General features: G+C 35.2%; 1 protein-coding gene across 2 annotated transcripts in view; it reads right to left on the minus strand.

Annotated features, from left to right (window-relative positions):
• CEP128 (centrosomal protein 128) overlaps nucleotides 1-13771 on the minus strand; it is a 433475-nt gene that overhangs the window by 388053 nt on the left and 31651 nt on the right. For both annotated transcript variants that reach the window (XM_029239363.1, XM_029239364.1), the window contains 2 exons: nucleotides 3518-3644; nucleotides 2099-2217 (listed from right to left, as the gene is read on the minus strand). In XM_029239363.1, the coding sequence (XP_029095196.1) occupies nucleotides 2099-2217; nucleotides 3518-3644 (246 nt within the window). The remainder of the gene's footprint in view (nucleotides 1-2098; nucleotides 2218-3517; nucleotides 3645-13771) is intronic.

Genomic DNA, 13771 nt, shown 5'->3' on the forward strand with positions numbered 1-13771 from the left:
AAGGAAAGTTACAAAAAAAGTTACACTGCATTATTCCATCTATATAAAGTTTAACACAGGCAATACTAAGCAAGATATAAGCAGTAAAAATATTTTTAAAAATCAAGAGAATGATTAACATAGAAGTCAAAATAGTTGATAGCCCTTGGGGAAAGGAGGAGTGTAAAAGAGGTTTGGGGTGTACTATAAACGTCTATTTCTTGGTCTGGGTGGTAGTTACATGGATTTTTCATATTGCTGTACTTTTAATGGTAAATATGTATGCTATACATGTATGTGTAGGCTATAATTTATAATAAAAAACTAAGTTATACAGACTTGCAGAAATAAAAAATTGATTCATTTCAACAAATTCACATTGTGCAACTAACCAGTGCCAGCAACTGTGCTGGGAAACAAGTGTCATGGGAGACAGATATGTAAACAAAACCACAAATGCTGCACTGGGGCATTAAGAAAGTACACAGTCATATGGAGCTAAAGGTCATCATAAGAAATGGACTAAAACAAGGAAGAACAATTAAAAAGAAAGGAGCGGAGGTAATACAGCAGATGAACAACAGACCATTCACTTAGGTTTTGCTGTGATGATTTTCCAGTTTTGCAAAGCAGAATCCTAGGACTCATCTTTGACACCGCCTTTTCACTCATTCCCACCCTCCCCAAATGGTCATCTGATCTTCAAGACCTTTCATTTTATCCACCAAATAGTTTTTAAATCTACCACTTTCTCTCCAACTCCATTTATCCTAATCCAAGTGGCCATCAGCTCACACCCAGAACACAGCAATATCCTTCTAATTGGTTTACCCACACTGACTCCATTTTCTACACTAGAGCCAGAGTGATCTTTTCGAAGTAATTGTCACCCTCTTACGTGGCTGTGCATGGTCTCAGGGTTTCACACTTCTTTAGCCACATGGCCTTCTTTAAATTACTCATAGGTGCTATCTTCCTTCCTGCCAAGGTATTTGTTCTACCTCAAATGACTCTTACTCAACTTTCGGATATCAGCTCAATCAGCCTTTCTTTGGGAAGCCTTCCCTAACTGTGGCAGGTCCCTCTATAAACACTCCTATAGCCCTATGCTTCCTTCCATTAGAGCATGCATCTCGGCTCATAATTATGGGTGTATTTACATACTTTTTGATTAGTATCTAGCTCCCCCTCTAAATTGTAAGCTCTGTGAAAAGGCAAGGTTTTTGCTCATCACTGTTTCCAAGCCCAAGCACTGTCCCAGGACAAAGGCACTAAATAAACAAAATGAAAGAGTAAGTAATATTAGGATATTGTTCTCTGCTCTAGGTTTTATCACATAATCCACACTAGCAAGTTGCACCTACCAAAAAATAACACTGTCAAGGAAAAGTTTCTACAAGGCGTCTTCTAATGCACTTGGTTCTGTTATCTCTGTATCTTATGTTATAATAAGGGAAAGCTATAGATGAGTATCCTAACAAACTCTGAGTCCTCAATCTTAAAACTACCAAAACAAAGATGTCTAAGTCAGCAACATCTCCTAGTCCTTATCTAATTAATTTAGCTACCCAACACAATAACAAAAAAAAATTTTTTTCAGCTCTTGCATAGAAGTTTAAAGAAGCAGAAAAAGAAATATAGCTATAGAACTAATACCTTCAAAATCTTTAGTGAATGCATAGAAAAAGCCTAGAATTCCTGCTTAATACAAAATGGCTCCATCAATGATTCAGCAATCAGAAAAACACTAATGGAAAAATCAATAGGTTAACCACACAAAGACTAACTTATTCATACTAAACTAAACTTAGAAAAATAGAAACTAGCTGAGTTAGCAGAGCTTGGAAAAGAGCAAGCCATCTGAGCAAGGAAACAAAACATGTCCAGCTAAACTCACTTTTAAATGTTCTACAAAATATAATCCTCCATAACAAAATTCAAAATAAATGTATGATGATGATCAACACATTGAAAATAAAATACTTTACTTGGTTTAAAAAAAAACCATTACAAAGTTAGTGATGATCAAACTCTTAGTTAAAATACAGCCATAAAATTCAAGCGTTAGTGATTTAAATAGAAATGCAAGGAACCAGACTACAGAATGGGTACAAAATACCTGGCCCACGTCATCAGTCTCCCGAACAAATCGGACACCAGTTCTGGACCTATTTCGTTTAATACGCTGTTGATCCCCATAGTCCTTCAGAGGTGAGGTAGGTGGAAAACGGTGGCTCTCTTTACAGAAGAAAGAAAAGGGAAAGAATTAAAAACACCACATGAGAAGAAACGATCTAAAATTTTACTCAGGAAATACACAGCAGACATGGATATATACATGTGCCCTCAACCTGGATTATTTCCCACAGACAATCACAAACAAATATCTTGCTGTGGCCATAAAATTCCACAAAATTGGCACCTATCTTGCTCTTAAAGCAGATAAAATGAACAACTGAAATAACCTGGAACTAGAACACATCAAAAATTCTAATTGGCTGTACTTTTCAAAGAAGCAATATAGTATTTTCTCTTACATAAAAATAGTAAGTTGCTAAAAAAAAAAATAACTTTTATGACTCCCTAAAATAATACTAATAAAACAGAATTTTTCAAATAACAAATTATCTAAAACCTGAATGGTGTTTAAAAATCAGTATAGGGCTTCCCTGGTGGCACAGTGGTTCAGAGTCCGCCTGCCGATGCAGGGGACACGGGTTCGCGCCCCGGTCCGGGAGGATCCCACATGCCGCTGAGCGGCTGGGCCCGTGAGCCATGGCCGCTGAGCCTGTGCGTACGGAGTCTGTGCTCCGCAACGGGGGAGGCCACAACAGTGAGAGGCCCACGTACCGCAAAAAAATAAATAAATAAATAAATAATCAGTATAAACTAAACTACATAAAGAAATATAGCTGATTGTGATTTTTAATCATTATTATCATGACCAATAATGATATTAACAACACAAGCTACTAATGTTCACTCTGTCTAAATCGCCTCTCTTCACTGCAGACTTTTCTAAGTCTCTTCTATTCAAACATGAACCTCAGTGCTGTAGGGAAGTATAATTATATGCAAACTAAGTGTTATCACCTTTTATGTAGCCATTGAAATCGAGCTGCACACCAAGGATAAAATTCCCCTTTATTAACAAGTGTCACAGGATATTTCATAATGAGACTTTTGAAAAACTATGAACCTAGGACAAGACTTCTAATCCAGAAAGTACACCACACAGTAAATCCTATTTGTGTGTGTGTTTTCACTGGAGGCAGACAATTAAATAAGGTTCTGTCAGGTGAAGCTCTACATGGTCTACAGAGCCTGAGAAGAAAAAAGTAACAGACTCAGAAAATCAAAGTCCCATTGAACATACTTCAAAGTATTCACTCTAAAACCCTGACTGCATCTTCTAACACCTTATTTGTATGATTTTATGTATGGGTTATATTTGTCTAAATACTACATGTATCCAATATGTACTTCAGGAATATTTTTAAAACAAAGAAAAGGTTTTCAGAACATCTGAAGAGTTTACCTGTCACAGTGCCACCATCGAGGTCACTTGTACTCAGACTTGTAACAGAAATACTTCTCCCTCCTGAGTTTCTCAATAACCGTTGACTCCGCAGTTGGCCTATTGATTGCTCCAAGCTTTCTTTTAACTAAATTAAAGGATACAATGAAGTTTAAAAAACTTCCAGATACAAATAAGCCTAGAGATTTTAAAGCTATTCATGAACTATCTGGGTTCCCAAAGAGAATTTATATCAGAGAAAATTTTGAACTAAGTTATATTAATAGAAATATAAAAATTGTAAACATAAATATTTTAAGACCCAATTCTAACATCTGGTTTTAAATAGCATCTGTCACTACCTATTCCATCTTTCTAGTACCATCAGATTGATGTGCCCATGCTTAGAAACATAACAAGGCCAACACATCTGAAAAAGAGAAAGCCTTCCTCCCTTCTAAACATTCCTTCAGAAACCTCAGATCTATAATAAACAGGAAAATGAACAGCTGTCACAGTGACTTCTGCTTTGAAAAAAAAGTGCACTGCCCAATTCTGTAGCAGAGTACCTTTCATTCATTCAAAGATTTCAAATCCCGGAAAACCATGTGGTCAGATGTTGGACTGTTAGTACAAACTAGGATCACAGTTGTCCAAATGCTCCAGGTTATTAGGGAGTTAGCCAGCAGGGAATATAAGACAACATCTTTTAAGACCTAAAGGGCTACAATAAATAAAATCACGCTTAATACTGAGAATATAATCCAGAGCTGTACAGAACTATTGACCTGAAAAGAGGATTCAACAAAAAGCCAAAGGAACAAAGAGTAAAACTTAGGAAAATCCACATACCCTGAATTGCTGAGAAACTTCTGGTCTAGACATTTTAGCCAAGGATGAATAAAAAATAATATTAATAAAAATAATGTATGGATCCAGAAAACAAGTTATCTATAACTCTTTAAAGAGAATGTCAAAACAAAACAATTGATTGAAAAGAGAGGGCTTCCTAAATTCAGCCAAAATTAAAAGGTAGAACACCACTGATGGAGGAAATAAGTTGGTTTCCTTGGGGAACTGTGCAGAAAGAAAGTAGCTTCAACTGAAGGAAGAGCACAGCTGAAACAATATGAGTCACAAATGAGCAAATCCTTTTTCACTTTGGTTGTTTGGACTTGGCTGTTCTGGAGAACCAAGGTTAAAATAGGCTGGATTAAAAGAAGTAGAGTTAGAATTTCAACAATTTATCTCTATTACCACTCTCATTTCTGGAAAAAAAACAAAAAAAGAAAGAAAGAAAAAGCTAATATTTCCATACCCTCTGTTCCCTGCTTCTCTAAACTGGCATTTGTGCAATACCATCCTGCCTGAGTGTTCACCAGCTGTAGGACCTAGACTATCAATCCAGGAAACATACAGATGAGGCCTGGGAGAACTAAGGTCTACCTGGAGAGTAATTTATACACAAGTAAAATAAAAAACTATGTTTAACATGTAAGTAGTCAAGAGGTCTTACACAGTGAACACAAAATAGCATATCAGTAATCTATGACAAAGAGTCAGAATAAAATTGTACAGCGTTAAAATTAAAAAGCTCAAATCCAAACTGTAACATTAAAAAAAGGACTAGAAAGGTAAAATGACTTTAGATCACATAAGTTAGTGACAGAACCAGCTCTACTAACTTTTCCTGTGTTTATTATTTGCATCTTTCAAGCTAAGCCTGATGTCAGTATCCTTTTTCGTAGTTTTTTTTTTCTTTAATTGAAGTAAAGTTGATTATCCTTTTGGAAGTAAAGTCAGCTGACATTTCTAATTATTGCTTCTTTTTGAAGGTAATTTGCCCTTTACAGCTCTGGCTCTTTTTAAGATTTTCTCTTTGACTTTGAGTGTCAATGGTTTTACAATGATATGACTATGTACAGCTTTACTTGTAGTTATCCCATTTCTGACCCATAGAGACCATGGAATCTGTAGCTTAATCTCTTTCATGTGTTGTAAATTTTCAGCCACATCTCTTCATTCTTTCTGCCTCATTCTTTCTTTCCTCTCCTGGAAATCCAGTTGGATTTAAGTTTTATCTGTTCTACCAAATCCCATGGGTCATTTATGCTCTTTTCTGTATTGTTCATCCATTCCTCCATTCTTCTTTTTGGATATATTATGCTGATCTATCTCTCAATCTATTAATTCTCTCTTTAACTGTATACAAGCTGTTACTTAATCCATCTGTTGATGGTTTTTTCTAATTTATTTGTTTGTTTATCTTAGTTATATTTTTCAGTTTCTGTAATTTTCATTTTTTGTCTTTTTTGTTTGGTTCTTTTTAGAGTTTTCAATTGTCAAAATTCTCAATCTTTTAATTTCTTTTTTTTTTTTTTTTTTGCTGTACGCGGGCCTCTCACTGTTGTGGCCTCTCCCATTGCGGAGCACAGGCTCCAGACGTGCAGGCTCAGCGGCCATGGCTCATGGGCCCAGCCACTCCACGGCATGTGGGATCTTCCCGGACCGGGGCATGAACCCATATCCCCTGCATCGGCAGGCAGACTCTCAACCACTGCGCCACCAGGGAAGCCCTCAATCTTTTAATCTCTTGAACAGGTTAATCGTAGTTATTTTATAATCTCCTACTTGTTTCTCTTGTCTGTTTTTTCCCTTGGTTTTCAGTCAACTCTTGTATTTTCTTATGCCTGAGTATTTTTTTATCATGTGATAGACATTGTATATGAAAACTGCAGAGCTATTTAAAGCTCTGGATGATGACATCTTCCTTCAGAAGGGATTTGGGTTTGCTTCTATCAGGAAGTCAGGCTAGGGTCACTAGGAAACCCAATGTACCTTAATTCATTAGAACTGAGATGATTCAAAGCTGGGCTTCTGTCCCCATCAGCACTGGTCAATTTTCAATTTATCACTGCTCTGATTTTCAATTCACCATTTTTCCTAGGCTATCACTCTTTGGGGTCTCAATCAAAAGCTGGAGGGTTCCTGAACTCCAATTTTGGTCTCTCTAGCCTCTTTGAGTCTACAGATAGTTCTAATCTTATCTGCTTCTAAGCCACCTCTTTTGAAATCAGCTACTGCCTTGACAGAGAAAGAGTCCCAAATGTAGGACTCTTCCTTCTGGATTTCTATTTTTGCCAGATCTTGACTATAACATTCCTCACTGCCTTGGCAGTTCTCTGATGGTTTCATAATATTATTTTTTTACAATTTTTTTGCCTTTCCAGTTGATCTGAATGGGAGAGTTGATCCAAAATAATCTTACCTACCAATGCCAGAAGCAGAACTTGCCAGCATCCTTTTCATGTGGGCTTATTTGCTAACAAATCCTGTAACTAAAAACTGATTAAGAAGATGAATTTTCACACACACATGCACACACACAATATCACTACTAACAACAACAAAAAACTCACCATGGAACATATGGGAAAATATTGCAGAACAACAGAAATGATACATTACCCCCCAAATCTAGGAGGAATAACAGATGTTAGAAAATTGATCATTTCAGAAATAAGATAAAAAGTTAGACAAACTATTTGGCAACCTCATTTTAAAACTCTCAAAAGATGTATCATAAGCCACTGAACAGATGAACAGGCTAATACATAAAGACCAAAAAAATGAGCTGTAAAAGGCAAATGAGTGAGATGACGATTTCTTTTAATCACTCCTACAAACGTCATGGCAAAAACAGATCCTCCACCTAAGATACAAAACTAAACATGTAATAAAATTAGAACCTACACTTAAAGTAGCAATAATACAACAGACACGGCACAAAATCTATTCATGATGTACAAAACCAATTTGATAACTCCTAAAATACAAAAACCAAAAGATAAAATTTGTTTAAAACTCTTTAGGATTATAACTTCTAATTAGGTGCAAAAGCAAACGAAACTCGAAATTACATAAAAACAAAACAACACTAATAAAATTCAATTTAATATTAATTTATAATACTATGATGGATAATGCTATTTTGCTGAAACTAAATCAGTGTTCCACACAGACTGTGGTACTGACTGCAATGGTGCAGATTCTAAAAGTTTATCATGAATACCTCACCACATACCAAGTGTTGATTCCATTTCCCCCACTTTCCCCTATATAAACTACCGCAAAACCAGCATCATGGAACATGTTATGACATATTTTCACCTCAACTTGATATAAATGTACCATTTACATATTAGGTCTATTCTTTTATCTCTGTTCATTTGACATTAGACTAAAACAAATGAAGCATTACAATAATGTACCAGTAAGAATAAAAATAAAACTTGGGCACTGAAATTGAATGGCAATACTTGTTTGCAAGGTAGTTTATCCAAATTGTTAAGACATGCTTTTAAACACAGAAGTCAAGTGGGAAATCTCTCTATAGCCAAAGATGAAATAATTTGGGCATCGATAAAAATATTAACTACAATGGAATAAAGCAGTTCAAACATGAATAAATTTGTGAGTTAATGATACTCAAGGAGAAAAAAATAGTCACTGGTCACCAGCAGAGAATGTTAGGGAAATAACTCATTATTTTTGAAACTAGTAAATAAATTAAAAAAATTTTAAACCGTATAAGCTTTTAGATTAACATTAACATACCAAATTTTAAAATCCTCATAGAGATCTCTGAAAGCCCTGTGACATCTCTATTTGAAAGTCTGATTTGAGACAAAATATAAGTCAAGCTTAGAGAATCGAAAAATACATACAACTCTGAAAAGCTGACTATACTGCACACCAAATCTATGAAAAGAGATCATCTAGGCAGCAATGGGTCCTCCATATAAGAAGTGTGATCATTAAAAACATCATGATTCACAAGGACCAGAGGAAAGCCTAGCAGTACTTTCCTCAGTTCTACTCCTTTTGTTTCTGTTCCTGTTGACATATTTCACACCCTAATATTTTATTTTGAGGATGAAATAAGATAATGTATGTAAAATAATTAGAGCAATGCCTAGGGAAGATTAGTTTGTTGAGTAAATGGTAGTTTTTACTGTGATGACTACACACAATGAATATAAGAGCAAAAGTAAGTGAAGAAATGGGATGTTTTAATCTGGAGAAGCTCTCTAGAAGAATGGCATTCCCTAAAAAGGACTTCACTGAATTCTTCTAGTTGTATATCTACAGGCTCTTAAACAGCAAAATTATCAATGTTCTCACTATCAGCTATTTCTTTTTAACCCCACACCTAACTCCCCCATAATACAATTCAAATTTCATTCCAGCATTATCCCTTTTCATTTCCTTGCCACACTTTCACCTTTTTGACCAATTCCTTTATTATTATTATTATTATTATTTATTCTTGTAAAATAGCATGCAGGTTTATCATTGGGAGGCAAGGAGGTATCACAACTATAATTTTCACTGTCTGTGACCCATCAGCAACAGACTTCAAAAGCAGCAATTTGTTATTTATACAATCATGTGTGGACTGAAGAGCCAGCAGTAAAGTTTGTCCTTTTTGCAGTTACTCATCGTTAATATACTGTTGTGTTAGCTGAAATGTGAATTGTGTTGTTTGGGGACTGGTGTTATTTGACCAAATAGGGGTAATGAAATTCATGCACATCAAAACCATGCAACAAGGACCAACTGTCTTTACCTTTCAGCATTCGGAGAGGTTTTATAGCTGTATTCAGTGGAAGAGTATGCTAAACTCCACCTCGCCTGGGACCAGAACTCTGGTTTGTTTGTTTAACTAAAAAAATATTGACTTTCCAAAATTCATTAATAGCAAGCTTCTTGACCAGTTTCTGGGAAGGTAAGGTTACAAGCAACTGTAAACAACTAAGAAACTAGGCACCAACTTCACACACACTATCAAAAATGCCTAAGAAATAAATCATATTCAGTAAAATCTGACTTCAATAAGACGAGATGAAAAAAGGCAAAGAACCACATGGGTAAACTTCGTTGGTCAATTTACAGTTACTGATACTAATAACCAGTGTATCTCACGTATTCACATTCTCAACAAAACTAATCACATCCTTGACTAAGCTCACTGTGAGAAAGAGAAAAATATATCACACTAAAACTAGTCACTAGGAAATTCTTAAAAGATATCTACCATTACTTCCACAAAGAGACCATAATAAAAATAAAGTAGGAACAGTGATTACTCACACATAAATATAGTAGCTACCAAATATTCAAATAATTAGCTTACATACAAATGAAAAACACAACTTTAAAAAAAAAAAAACCTTGATAAAAATTCTAAATGCTGCAATTCAAAGTCAGCTTAAATTCTGGAAACATTAAAGATCCTATTTAGTTTCTCCAGATACTTTCTTACTCCAAAGTATCCCTTATTTTCATACTAAGAAAATATATCCCCTAACATAACGCAGATTATACAGAAATGCATGCAAAGTATAGGTAACTGCATTCACTTAGCTGCATAGTTGAGCAGAAATTGGAAACATCTGAATATTTCATCTAACCATTTAGTTTTGTTTTCACCTGACAGTAAAGACTCAGTATTTAGAAAACATTCACAATGTATATAGCACTGGTAACTATGGAGACAGTTTGTGTATTAAGTTTAGATATACCTATAATGTTGACATTAGAAACAAAAAAAAAAATTAAAGTACTTTGATTTACAAATCTTAGGGGTCAACTTGGCAAAATCCAGGGCAAGAGTAGAGGCAGAAAAGAGGTCATTTTAAAAAGTTTGTCCTGGGTAATAATGTCAACCGTAGGCACGTTGATTAAGTGCTTTCTGCTTGACTTTCCTTCACTGCCTGTTTCTCCACAGAATGCCAAGCTTGATCTGGCAATACACTGCAAAATAGATTGGTTGTAGAGTTAATTTTATCAGCTCTATTTTGGTTCCTTACAGTCTATTAAAACTAGAACAAAGAGAAGGAGGAGGACAAAAAAGGAGGTAGAAGAGGTGGAGGAGGGGAGTTTTATAAAATTAGAGTGCAAATTTATGGTTTGCATAATTTTCTGGTCCCACCATCTGTTGCTGAAATGTATTTTTTAAATGGTTGCTGCTATCTTATTTTTTATTTACCAGAAAGATCATTAGCTCTGACTGCTATCCCTAACCTCTCTCCATAGGCTGATTTATGGAAATATAAGTCTATACTAATAGTTCTGAAATTTAGAAATTCCCTTTCAAATGATACATCATATTTATTTATGTAACTATTTTATTTTTAAATGAGATCTCATATATTCAAAACCCACATAGCATACATATTCTAACAATTTTTTAAATTTTTTAAAGTATTTCCATATAATATTCTGAATGTTATTAAATGAGCATACATGGGGGCTTCCCTGGTGGCCCAGTGGCTAAGACTCTGAGCTCCCAATGCAGGGGGGCTGGGTTCGATCCCTAGTCAGGGAACTAGATCCCACATGCTGCAACTAAGAGTTAGCATGCCATAACTAAAGATCCTGCATGCCTCAACTAAGACCTGGTGCAGCCAAATAAATAAATAATTTAAAAAAAAAAAAAAGAGCATGCATGGAAAATGGAATGTGCTCTTAATAGTACATTATTGTATTTTGGGTGGACAGACAATATAATCATGAACATAAGGGGGAAAAAGCAGCATTATGTATGCTGTCTAATTTGGCATATACTTTGAAGTCAGAACAATCAGATACACCTATCACTGTGAATGTTACAACATATTATGTTGTTTATAGTCACAATAATACACAAAAGAAACTGAAGTTAGGCCCAGTGAACTCAAGGAAAGGAAAGGAAGAATACTCAGTGCCTATAATGTACCAAGTACTTAGTGTCTATAATGTACCAAGTACTTAACCTATATTAAGAACATAGCAAATACTTGAAGATAGGGATTACTGGATGAATTAAAGAAGTAACAAGAACATAAATGCTTAGCAAGTGTCTAAAACAGCGTGACTACTTCAATAAATGTTAGTTATAATAAGGCATATATAATTATGTTCATTTTTCAGATGATTAAATTCAAGTTCAGAAAGGTTTAATAACTTGCCCAAAATCACTGAAATGGTTTCTAGTGGAAAAAAATCAGGATTCAATTTTAAGTCTGACTCCAAAGTCTACATTTTTCCACTAGCCTCAAAGCAAAATTTTGTAAAAATTATTCTCCTGTCTAGTAGTTTCATGAGAAACTTGGCAATAAAATTTTAAACATAAGACTCTAAGAATCTAATTCCTAAGATCTGAAATATATTTACAAAAAAAGTTCCTGACAGAATTCAGTTGTTCCATTATAATTTCTTACCCATACATTCTCACTACTTAGCACTGAAGTTGTTAAAAGATGGAACAGTTCTCACCTTTAGGACAATTAGTAGAACTCAGCCAGAGAGAAAGGGATGGGTACCTTCAGCTCTGGGATATTACAAGTGGCTTGTGCCTGGCTCCAAACCATTAACATTAAGCTTCTGGGCTGTCACTATGTATATCTGACAACTGAAATCCACTGAAAAGAAGAAAAAACCTGGACTTTGTTATTTAACATTCAAATTCTTCCAAAGTTCATATATGCCAGATGGTAACGTCCTATTACTCCCAAAGGGAAATTTTAATCAGAGTACTTAATTAGAAGAAAAATTACCTATTAATGCAAGTCTCTAAGCTCTAATTTGATTTTACTATATTTTAACCACTCTTTACCTTAAAAATATACTTAATGAATCTGCTGATTTGAATCAAAAGAACTGTATCTTTCTTTTATACCAAATATTAACTACTTTAGCCTCATCAGCTACAGTCCAAATTTCCACTGCAGAAGGTATTAACTTTTTATGTTGGATATTCTTTCCTGAGGGCATTCCATTTTTATGGCATTAACATAAAAACAGACCTGTTCTCTCATGAATAGGAACACACAGCTCTAGATATGTTCTAAACATTAAGCTAGTCAGTTGCACTATGTAACACAGGAGTATATGTTCCAAATATTCCCAGTAAACTTTCATATAAAACCAACCGCACAGGTCCTCTTTGGACCAAATGTTCTCAGACCTCCCAAGAAATTTACAGCATGAGAAATAATGCAGGATGACACTTACTTAAGGTCATGAAGTTCATTAAGACCAAAGATCCTAAGTCATACTATCCAACTTAATATGGCTGATTGGTTGGGCTGGCTACAAGAAAGGCTTGTAAAAAAAAAAAAAAAAAAAAAAATCAGTGGTTGTTACTTAGGAAGAAGGGGGAAACCAGTGCTGGTGTAGGCAACCTGCAGAATCCACCACACTGCCTTAAGTGGCAGCTAGAACAGCCAACTTTGGCAAGCCTTCAATGCCAATCCTAGCTCAGCATCAGATTTCTTCCCATTCTGTTTCTGTATTTGTTCCATCTAACTCTCATTCTGGACATTGCACCAGCTGTAACATTAATGACTTGTGTGACAATGGGCTTTGGTTTTTCAATCAGTTAAGATAATCTCCAGAATCTAGTTTATAAATGTAAATTATATAACCCTTCAAACTTTGAATCCAAAATCCCAATTTTCAGAAAAATTAAATTCATATCACCATTAAAATGTGAGGAAGCACAACTCAATGATGTGAATGAATCCTGATGCTGGGTTTTGGGATAATATCCTATCCTTGGCTCTGTCACTGACTAACTGTGAGACTGTGGGCAAGCTAGTACCCATTCTGTGCCTTAGTATTTTTCTCTTGTAAATGAGGATAATAATAGTATCTACCTAATAGGACTGTTGAGAGAATTAAATGAGTTACCACACAAAAAACAAAAAGGTACCTGTAAACTAAGCTTATGAAGATATTCCCAAAGAGAATATGAAAAGGTAGATGCTACTTCTCTACGAAACACCACACACCCCACTGCTGATCCTCTAACACTGCTCAACTCCTCACAGAGAGAGGCCTTCACATATTATAAGCAAATAAATAAATTTAGAGTTGGAATAAAGATTCAAGAAAACAACAGTGAAATTATGTACATTTCAAGAAAAGGTAGTCAAAAAAGTGACTCATCATGACTCCTGACCCTTACAAAACCAACAGGAACAATTCTCACAATTCTCTTGTTAGGGCAGATCGTCTCAGGAGGAAAGTATTGCACTGAATATTTACATAGCTCCTCACTCACTGGCGAATTATGTTCACAAAACTGAACCTCCATAAAATAAATATGTAAGTTCATACACAGTTGACCCTTGAACAACATGGGTTTGAACTGCACTGTTCACCTGCGGATTTTTTTCAGTAGTAAATACCACAGTACTACATGATCCAAGGTTCGTTGAATCCATGAAC

Source organism: Monodon monoceros, unplaced genomic scaffold (genome assembly GCF_005190385.1).
Source record: "Monodon monoceros isolate NGI ecotype Baffin Bay Population unplaced genomic scaffold, NGI_Narwhal_1 Super_Scaffold_21, whole genome shotgun sequence".
NCBI lineage: Eukaryota > Metazoa > Chordata > Mammalia > Artiodactyla > Monodontidae > Monodon > Monodon monoceros.